At 38.6% G+C, this 11,405-nt stretch overlaps 1 protein-coding gene across 4 annotated transcripts in view; it reads right to left on the bottom strand.

Annotated features, from left to right (window-relative positions):
- Positions 1 to 6,031: 6,031 nt before the first annotated feature.
- The window catches only part of sox6 (SRY-box transcription factor 6), a 97,135-nt gene continuing 91,761 nt past the window's right edge, over positions 6,032 to 11,405 (bottom strand). For all 4 annotated transcript variants that reach the window (XM_072465407.1, XM_072465406.1, XM_072465409.1 and 1 more), the window contains one exon: positions 6,032 to 10,851. In XM_072465407.1, the coding sequence (XP_072321508.1) occupies positions 10,539 to 10,851 (313 nt within the window). In that variant the 3' untranslated portion in view covers positions 6,032 to 10,538. The remainder of the gene's footprint in view (positions 10,852 to 11,405) is intronic.

Here is an 11,405-nt window from a genome sequence, read left to right as displayed (position 1 = left end):
TGCACTTTTTTGTTATGGTTCAAATTGCTTCATTTTGAGCATGTCTTACCCTTAATTCTTGTTACTGTAATATAATCCTTTTGTGCTGCAGTCAGCCACACTCAAAGTAAAACACCCCGACTTCATTCACAGTTTGTCCACGTCAGCTGATGTGGACCCTCCCCCTACTTCCCCTCATTATTTAGAGGCAACATAGTTTTATTCAAACAATCCTGCTGAATGATTTAATGTTGTGTTTGTGATTGCTAAAGTGCTATATGTTATTATGATGACACATGTGTTTGTTTCTGTTAACCCCGGCCATCACGTACACTATTTACTGCAGTGAGTCCCTGGGCGCCTGTTCCTCACAGCTCACAGTGTTTCCAATGAAGGGCTCTCCAACATTTAACATACTTATGCACCAATGGGGGGCTTGAGACAGAGTGGATGCCCTTAGAAGGTAGAAGACTCTATTCCCAGTGGGAGGCTGTAGGATTGTGTGGGTCATGTTAAATTCATAGTGTTTTGTTGGTCAGAACTGGAGATGTGGTAGACTGTTCTGTACATGAACAGAACTGTTTAACAAGAGCCTCATTTGAAAGCCACATGTTGAGGAAGTCCCGGCACGGCACTGATATTCATGTCAAATATCAGGAGCAGAGATGAGCTGCTGTGTGCAGTGGTATAGTATTGACCCAGAGTCTTCACACAGAATCAATGTGACTGGCTCTATATGTAAAAATGAGATTCTAGACTGTAGTCACACTTGCACACCATATCAACATTTTATCAACTCAGAGTAAACACGGAACTCAGGACAAATGTGAACACAGCCTTATAACAGGATTTCAATAGGCAGGTGTTTTTCCAATACTTTTTTTATACACTTTATTACAACCTGTCACTGTGCCGTCTGTATGTTATCGTCTTTATTGTATTTCTGAGGTCATATGTCCTCGTCGACTCTGTGACTTATTGACCATAGCACGAGCCAGAGGCTCATACTGTTGAGATTCTGCATCACTAAAAGAACCGAATAGAAGGTGATTGAAATGAATGTCATCTAATGTTGTCTCAGTTAGTGTACTTGTGTAAAAGTAGAATCATTCTCTTGATGAAGTGAAGTGTTTCATTGTGAGTAATGGAGATGAGCTCACACAGTGATCAGTCTTCATCTCCTCTGACTGTGAGTAAAGGATGTTCCCACCAGCAAAACTATAGGATTATTTCATCAAACACCCATGAGTGAGAAACTCATTTGGACAGATTTTGAGTATTTCAACCCAAATATAAAAATATGAGCAAACATCTAAGTGATGAAATATGCCTGTTAACATTGTAAGTGCAATAGCACATTCTACATCCATAGATCACATTAGGAGACAGCTGCAGCAATAGCAAATCATATTCATTGAATTACACAAATTACAGATGTAGCTCAAACCAAGTGAAAATGGGATGAGGAATCCTTTCTTCCACTTGTGCTGAGAATTCATAAGACTGCACTAGTATCGAGGCTTGTGAAAAATGCATGAATTACTAATTAATGAGGCATTCTGAAACATTTCCATATTCATAAAGGTGTGTGATTCACATATGCATGAGGGAGCTGAGTGATAGCTCCGCCACTAGAACACATCTCCAAGAAAGGGGTCTTTATTTTGTTTAATTCTTCAAAATGTGCAGGGAGCTGGGGCACTTTTAAAAAACGTTAAGCATTTATTCTTCCCTACAGAAATTCAGTCAAACGCTTTGGGAGACAAATGCAGGAGAGGCAGTCATGTGAAACAGTATACAAAATTACATTTTCTGAAATATTGTCCCGCGTGGATCTGCAAAGTTCATTTAGCAGCCCAGTGTTCCTAACAACTGCTTCAGAGGACTGATTGCTTTGCACAGATACTAATGTGTTTTGACTGTTATCACAACCTGCATTCATAAAATATGCTTGACATGTTTTAAATGTTAAAAAGGCTATTCTCATACTGGGGATTATGAGATGCTCGTGTAACAGTTTACGCTACGGCTTCAAAGGAGCATATTAATAATATTCAGTAATAAATTAAGGTAAATTAATTCTATATTTTAATTTAAATTCTAATCCAGAATTTTGTTTAGGCATGGGTGGACAAGGGCTTGTGCTAACCAGAAACATTACATTAATCCTATAGCTGTAATAAAAGCAAGGGTCAGAAGGACATTTTGTATAAATGTGGCAGCCAATATGTGTCAACAGCCTCTTCTGCCACCATCAATTTGTCACAACATACATTCAAACTGGACAAAACAAACAAACAAACAAATAAACAAACAAACAGCACATAACAAACAGGACGTCTGCTCTCGTTCATATAGACGTGTCAGAGCATCTCCAAAATGGCAATTCCTGTGGAGTGTTTTCATCTTACAGTGGCCAGTATCAAACCATGGTCCAAAGAACAGTGGTGAATAAGGGTCAAAGGTCACGGGGGCGGCAAACCAGCATGTTGACCAAGCTGGCAGCAGTTGGCTTGTGTGGTTGGAAGCAAGACATATGCTGAAGGAGTTAGTTCACATTATGGCCATACTGTTTTGGATCTGTCAGAAATAAAGCATCAAGAAGAAGACTCACACACAGGAAAGTTGAAATTATTAGGCTAATCTACAATTGTGATTATTAATGTCATAATATTATGTAAGTACAATAAAGAAATGTATAACATGACCGTTTTAGCTTTTTATCTGGCTGTTTATGTCACATACACTACTTAATAATTCAGGTGAGGAAAGGACTATAACTATAACTATAATTGATGATAATATTAATAATAGATAATTGCAGAAAGTTTGGACATAATCATAATTGTGACCGATATCTCAGATAGCATATTGTTGATGGTTTTATGTTACATTTGACCAATAACACATCAAGAGGTTATAATTCACATGAAGCCTAAAGTGTGAGATGCTCAGCCAAGCGCTCTATATTGTCTGACCCTTCTCACACTGTCTGAGCTCCAAATATGGGTCAAAAAAGCACAAATAGCATTCAGATGGTTCCTAGGCTCTCTTCACTGCTATGGCCTGAAGAATGACAAGTGAAACAAAACCATGTCGAGTTTTTCACCCAGCACTATTGTCTTTGCACATTCAAACTCCCAGCTGGGGCTTTAGAGGCAGGCCAGAGCCGTGTCAGGGAGCCCGGACACAGCCAGCGCGAGCACCAGCTTTGGCCTGGTCAAAATAGCATGCACAGTCTGCTCCTCTCCTTTATGCCTCAAACACAAAGAATGCTGCTGGAGGCATTGTACTAAATGTCTAATTTGCAGCAACAAGAGCGGTCAGTGCGGCCAAGTGGACACACAGTGATTTCAAAGAGAAATGCTCATTGTTTACCGGGCAGCAGAGATGGAAAGAAAGTGGTTCCCAGGAACTTTTTAAACACATAATGAAGCTTGTGTCAAAATAAAATGGATGGACCATCAATTTATGGTTTTCAGAAATACCTTTAAGTAGCGTCTTAAGTATAGTTTGCTTTTTGAATTCAAATATGTGACAACTTTTTACCATGGCCATCGGTGATCCTGACAATGGTCTGAACACCACAGATTATTTGAGTTGAATGAAAGCTTAAAGTGAACTATATGCCAGAGAGAGTACAAGAGGAGGGAGGTGTAGTTGAAGAATAATGATGCTGCTGCAATTGAGGTGAGAGCCGTGCATGTGTCTGAGGATCCTTAAGTTTGAGTTTAACCTTGCAGGACTTTTGGAAGGCACTTGTGTGCATGAGGCGCGGGCTTTTGGCAGCTGCACAGGGAGCCTGGTGGGTCAGGCCTTCTCAGGAGCCGCTCCTCCACACTAATCTATTTTAAACCATCTGTGAAATTAGCAAGATTTTCTAAGTCCTTCACCTCTAAGGATTAAAGCACGGAGAGGATGTGTATATGTTGGCGGCTACAAAGATTGAGAAACTTTTTTCTCCTTTTACTGTATACCTAAAGTGTCTATTGTCTATTCATTCAAAAGAACCATGCTAAACAAAAAGCTCATGTTAAGAATATGTATATGTAAAATAGACAATTACAGAAGAAAACATAGTACTGTAATTGTAGAATTTAGAGTTATAAAGTTAGATCAAATGTTATGTCTTTATATTTAATTTGATTTAATATTTTTCCATTTAATCAGAATTCTATTGTTGACATAACAAACAGCTTGAATTGTAAGTTCTCCAAACTCCCTTGAGCCAGGCAGGTTGAACTATTCTTTTTGAGCGCATAAAGTACAACTCCCAATGTGCTGGTGTAACATGTAGTACATGCAGTACACGCAGTAACACAGGGGGAAATGTGAGCGAGCTGTACCTGCGTAGCGTCTGCCAAAGCCGCTACAATAAAGTCATGAGTCAATCCTAATGAGAAAATCAGATAAATTGCATCTGCTCTGGTGGAAACACATTCGCAGAGGCTGTAGCCGCTCTGAGCACAGGAGTAAAATATTGTTCCACCTCAATGTCCTGGCGATATTTAGTCATCAGAGCCGTGCGAGAGCTGCTCCGACCGCGCACCCGTCATATTAATTATTATTTGCTGTTTGGAACATACACATCTTTGTAGGGCTCTGGCATTTCATTCACACAGGCCACTTAGGAGCACCGACATTGCTTCCCATAGCTCATCCGCGCCTCGATAAAAACCCTCTTGCAGACAAAGAGATGAGAAAAGAGTTGAAAATAAAAAGGCCCAGGTCAGCAGATTCAGCTGGGTGCGCGTATAGTCGCACAATCATGCCCATGCAAACACACAAAGCACAAAACTCCTCACCCTGCCATTAGTTGTCACGCTCGCTTGGAAAATGACTCTGAGATTTATTGTGGCGAGGTGTATGTCTAGTTTTCCATCTACTGCTGCTGGTGGAAGGATTGTCTATTACTGACGACGCTGTTCAACCAGAGTTTTCATACGCTCCTGGGATGGTACCAAGCTGCACAATAGTAAAAGACATGATGATTGATGAATCTGTGGAATTAAAATGGTAAAAAGACACTGGTTTACCGTTTTGGAATAAGCATTATACTGAATAATTAAAACAATATTTACTTCAAATGTTCCTCCTTATGAATTTTCAAATGCTCTTCTCGACAAATTGTCTCCAAACCAATAATATTTTGACATGGTAATTGGAATATAATTAAATTTAATACAGTGTTTTTTTAATAACCAGTAAGTAAACATCAATACACAAATGCAAATGTACCAAAAATGTGTGGATCAATTTGAAAACTCAAACTTTAATATGTTGAACGCTGTGAAATTACGCCAAGTCAAATTAAGAATGCTTGCTTGGGTAATATTCCATTGAATTATTTAAGTTTATTTCAAAATTTACTAGATGGTAAAAGTGCTGCTTGTAGTTTTACAGCGTAGGTAAGACATGAATAAGCATGCTAACTTATAATAACAATTAATTTAGCATGTTGTACCTGTGCATCCACTGAGGCATTATTTAACAGGAACTCAGGCGGAAGCGCTCATTCTAATTATGATGATAATGAGCAGAGTATGGCAGCCGTCCAAAGAGGAGTGATGGACGTGGTCTGGGTGTGGATGACCTCTGGCACAAACGCAGCACCAGTGGAGGCTTCATACGCAGCTGAGATGAACAAGCAAAAACACACCACGTCTGTGTGCATTTGTCTATGAAATGTAAATATGTTTAGATCATTTTAAAATGGATTCCTAATATCAGTGTTTCTGGAAACTACTGTGAATAATTGGCAAAATTATATTTTTTTGTTTATTAAATATTTGGAAACGCTTCAAGAATTTCAAAATAATTCTAACTTGGACAATGTTCCAATAACTAACACGTTTCATAACATCATTAGTGTTGTGAATTTGTTGTGTATTAGATTCACCTTTAATTTCAATAAATATCAATAAAATTCATATTGTAAATTACTTCTGACACAAAATTAATAATATCAAATGAATTATAACGTGTATAACTACTAATTTAAGATGATAAAATGCAATTGTAAACGTAAGCAATAACACATGAAGTCACAAGCTTTTTTAAAACAAAATGTTTCTTTAATTTGTGTCAACAGCAGTACAAAAGATGGAGTGATGTGAGAATCTTGAGTGTGTGTGTGTCTCTTACAGAAAAGGAGGAGGTTGTTGAGGTAAATGAGTTGAACAGGCAGTTGTTGAGCCTATACCACTGCACAGTTTACAATGGAGCGAGACGTGACAAATGCTTTTACATTATGTTCTGCCTGAACTGTCCTCTGGGCTCGTCTCACATACACATGACACATCAGTCTGTGTCGCTCATTGGTTTGTATCGACTTCTATCTGAGGCCGGGAGAGTCCTCTCCACACATCACTGTAAAATTATTCACCTTACGTCAATACTGCACAAGGAAACCAAATACTTGCTTGTTTACACTTTGAAGCCAAGCAAAAATAAAACTAAAACATAAAAAGTTTTTTTTTTACATTGTCTTTTTTCTTTTCATTTGAGCAATAATACCCCTAGCAAATGATTGATCTTTTGAGCTGTATGAAGAATGTGAACACAAATGATGGCAACATTTTTAAGTTGAATTAAAAACTTTACATTGGACTGTACAAGATATTATGATAAACTATTTACATATTCAGACATAAACTTCTTTAAAAGCAGCAACAGACACTATGTATTTCATTTTCTCTAATGACACCCAAACAATACTTGCCATGGGCCTAGGTACCTGCCAGAAAAAAAAAAATACGATTTTTATACGCAGAAAACTGTATCAGGTTACCAGCAATTTTGAACTCAGGCTCCAGTGATACAGAGCCACACAGTGTTGCTTAAGAGACTCTAAAAAGCAAAGTACCAAAGGCAACGCTAAAAGTCGCCCTGAACAACATATTGTACACTTCTGAACAGCAGCTAGCATCAGTCCAGCATGTCAGTGAATTGTGCTGATAAATTAACACAGAGAACATTCCCACCAAAGACATTACATAGAAATCAAATACAGTAAGTTGGGTTTAACAGCATCCATGTCGTCCTATGGTGCATTAAGACCATTTCCATGTCCAACAAGTGAATCAAATCATCAGAAGTTTTGTGGATGGCTGGATAGTCATGAAACAGACAAAAAAAAGAATAGAAGAGAAAACTAAGACTAATAAAAGAGGCACAAAACTTGCGCATTGGACACATGAAAAACAAATAAATATTTGCACACTCCCACGTTTAAAAACATCTAAAAGCATCACTAAAAACAATCATTCTTAAAACACATTGTGGAAAATATGCAAGCCAAATGCATGCAAATTATTCCAGATGATTTCAAAAACTTGAATTGATAATTTTGCTGACCAGAATTCAGCATCAGATTTTATGATTTGACATTATATTTAACGCTGTGTCAAGTGCATGTCGTTTTAAATAGTACCTTAGTTGTAAATATTTTTTTTTCTTTCGTTTATTACATCAATTTGTCTATTTTGTGGAAGATTATCAAAACAAATGAGGTGCTTGTCCTTGTCTCCGGTCCAAACCTGCCTGCCTCCCAAAAGCAGAACATTTCAGCATCAACATGAGGTACAGTGACTTGTCAGGTTTGAAAAACATGAAACCACTTACAAAAAAAATAAAAACGTACTGAAAATAAAATAGATTAGCCAAAACATAATTTATACTTCACTAAACACACATGAACAAAAATATATCCCCTATGTTGTATTTACAATAAATTGCTGAGATGTTGTATTGACTGATATTTGTAAGCTCAAATTTCTCCAATGGGTTAAATTTTGTTTGTCCTTTTTTATTTCAACTGACAGTTTTGAGCCCGCTGTGGCTAATAAATACTATGTTGATACAAATACAATGTACAATGCACTGAAGTCTGGCGTTCCATGGTTAACTGAGCTTGGCTGTTACATTTTCTGCTCGCTCTCTTGTGCTCTACCCTAGGCAGCCCTGAAGCTTAAACAAAGTGTTCATTCATCACATGTGTCTTATATAAATAAACAAAATAAGTAGACAAAACCGACTCAGATCTGGCAACTGTGAAAGCATAATGTCCGGCTGGGGAATTTAGATTTTTTTTTTTTTCCTCAAACAGCTTCACATTAATCAGCATTGATAAAATTACAATTTAACTGTATATCCAGTGCTTACATCATTATGAAACATTGTCTCCTCTTGATTTTTTCTTCTTTTGTCTTTTCCGCTGTATGAGCACAGTCAGTTCTGCGAAGAGTTCATTTTACTGCCCGCCGCACTGGATCAGTGGGGCCTGGTCAAGAACATATTTACATCACATACAAAGCAATCCATCCACCAGCAAACAGGAGCAGACAGCTTACACAAACTAAACAGGAGGGTCTTTGTCAGTGTCCTGAAATGTTTTGTACCTCAACAAACAATGAAATGCAGATGATAAGAAATAAAGAAGGAATTACAGGTCTCATAGACTCTTTTGATGGCGTTGATGACAAAAGCAGTAAAGTTGTAGCTTCTGTATCAGTATTAGAGAGCTTTAAAATGCAGTGACCAGCAGTGAGGATTTTAAGCAGCTATAGGAAGAGACCAACCATCCAGATCCCTCTAAAACCAGTGGACTTTGTGAACTGGACTCAAGGGCACGAGGGGAATAGCTGGAGTCATACATTAATAATGGTGTATTTCAGATGATATCCAGTCGTCAGTCATTTCAATAATCCCCCACAGCTTGATATACTTGTTCCATCTGCTCACCAGCACCTGGTGATTGGAGCAGGGTGTGAGCCCTGTTGAGGCCTTACTTCAGGCACTTTGATGAAGAGCACAATGAGGGACACACACACAGCGTTTATTGTTCCTCTGCCCTCCCCGGTGTGTTCCTTTGCCACGGGCCAGATGGTGCCCCCTGGGTGCTGGGGTTGCACTGGGCAGGGGTCAGAGCAGGGCATGGCTAAGAGGGGAGCCACTTAGACCTTCTGCCCTGTAAAGAGGATCTGAGTCGCAACATCAAGGCCCTCGAGTGCTCTAGGAGCTTTATGAAGCTGCAGCCTTCAGAAGGTCACCGCTCGTCAGCTTTATAAGCCCAAATCAGAGATTTGTGCCCCTTGCATCTGCATGTTGCATGTTGTTCTCTTTAAATGCAAGAGATAAGTGCATTCAGGAGCTAATTAGATTAGAACTACAATATACTATAATGAGCGCATGATCATTTGTCGAAGTGCACTAATGTATGTTAGCATTTACCAAAATCATGTCAACATGACAAGGTAATTTAGGAAACGAACATTTGATTTAAGGCTTTTCTGTTTCGGAACATCCTCAGAAACTGTCCCTCTTCTTAAGACTGCTGCAGTAATCAGGTCATTACTTCAACCCAATGACCATACTCTGCTTTAAGACTTCTTAGTGTCAATTTAAGATTTACAATGTCTCAAAAGAATTAACATTTAAAAATGAAGCTTTAAGACCGAAGGCTTTAAAGTTGCCATCCAAATGGGGCTTAAGTGTTTAACAGAATGTACTGTAGTTCTACATTGTACATCATCAATTTGAGAATGTAATGCCCCAAAGCTGCCTTTTGCTGCTGTTCCAATCCCACAGATTGAAGGCCTTTGGCCCTTTAGCATGCTGGCCTGATTACAATCACTCTGATTAAGAACTTGGTGAGTCGGACAGCGTGGCACACTAGAAAAGAGTCAGGGATGCGCCGCTGCCTCTTGTGAACGATAAAATGAAAGAGTTGGCCGCTTCATTGATGATCACTGCATTGGACTCTGTGGAGCTCCATGTGCGTCTTAAACTACCACCCCAAGAATCTCTCACTCCCTCCCGCTGACTTCCTGAGTTTCATTTGTTTATTCTGTTTGGGTAAATTAAATAAAGACTGGATAATGAAGCTGCATTAAGAGATCAAGAGATTGTCTAAGACTCACTAAGTCTCCCACAGAAGATCTGACAGATTTTAGGAACAACTTGAAAGATTTGGCACTTCTGCACAAAACCATGCAGTTTGATTTTGTAATGATAATGATGATAATAATAATAATAATAATAATAATAATAATAATAATAATAATAATAATAATAATAATAATAATAATAATAATAATAATAATAATAATAATAATAATAATAGTGTCTACTTTGTCGGAATTGTGTTATATTTTAGTACTGGTTGTCTATTGATTAAAACATTCACAAGCTGCTGGCACACTATACCTGAGTGACAATATTATTCTCATCTTGAAAAGTTCTGTCATTTATCACCTAATTATTAAGAGGAAAATTATTCCGTTTAATTTCAAGTTCTGACGGTTTTTAGGCATCAACCTAACAATAATAATATTAATAAAAATGTCTATGAAAACACCATGGCAACAAAAATAAAAACCAAAATTAAAAACAATGATAAAAACTTAAATTACCACAACCAAACTGCTTCACACACTTAAGACCAAATAGCTTTTAGTTTGGGAAGCCACAACTGCATGCTAGCTTCAAACCCTTGTATGAATCAGTGTTCATTGTTAAAAAACACTAGGATTTTTCAGGTGTAGCTGTCTTCCTGTTCTTCAGTTGTTATTTACCGGCTCCTGCGTTTCATTTTCACTACTATAGTCCGATTTGGGGTCATCCTCGAAATCCTCGTACATGTCCATATCCTCCTCACCGTTGACCGCCACGCTGTTGTTCACTGACATGGGGTTGGGCTCTAGCTTCATGTTGTAGGTGCTCTGGATGACGGGGATGGTGGGCTCTGGACTTGCTGACGCGCTCGAGCACTCCGATGTCATCTGAGGTGAGGGTGTGGTGGTCGCTATGGTAACCGCCCCAGGACCGTAGACCATACTGGCAGTGGTGCTGATGGGGATTTGCGGCGGTTGTCTGCAGGGACCCCAAAAAAATCATTAGCTATGTAGTCTTTCACCACAAATGTGAGCATATGAGTGTTTGTGCAAAAGGCTTCAGTGTCGAGAGCTAACGCCAAAAGATGGAAAGAATTGTTCAGTTCTAGAGAAAGTGTGAGTGTGTCAAAAGTAATTTTCCTTTTTGTTGTAAAAGCATTTGAAATTAGACTGCTAAACAACGGTGCTTTGTGCCAGAGTCTCTGTGAAAAGAATTTAGAGGAAAAAACCAAGACAGTTTTCTGAGTTCAGAAACACGAGCCCGTTTATTGGTGACATAAAACCAGTGCATGGCTTGTGCTGCTCCTGCGCTCGGTGATTGATACAGCAGTCACTGCTGCTTATGACTGACATGGGAACACCTGGAGAAGGACTATCCTGCTAACCACACACAGTAAATTCAAGTGTTAAACTGCAGACTGCTGCCCTCCGGGCTTCTGTAAGCCTATACTTACTGCTTATATCCTATAATAATGGCTCCACTTCATGCCCCATTTGGGCAATACAATTCTCTAAAAAAAATAATTATGGTAA

Source organism: Eucyclogobius newberryi, unplaced genomic scaffold (genome assembly GCF_026437365.1).
Source record: "Eucyclogobius newberryi isolate DKJ021-1_F unplaced genomic scaffold, fEucNew1.0.hap1 SCAF_5, whole genome shotgun sequence".
Lineage (NCBI taxonomy): Eukaryota > Metazoa > Chordata > Actinopteri > Gobiiformes > Gobiidae > Eucyclogobius > Eucyclogobius newberryi.
This window is presented reverse-complemented; position numbering and strand designations above follow the sequence as displayed.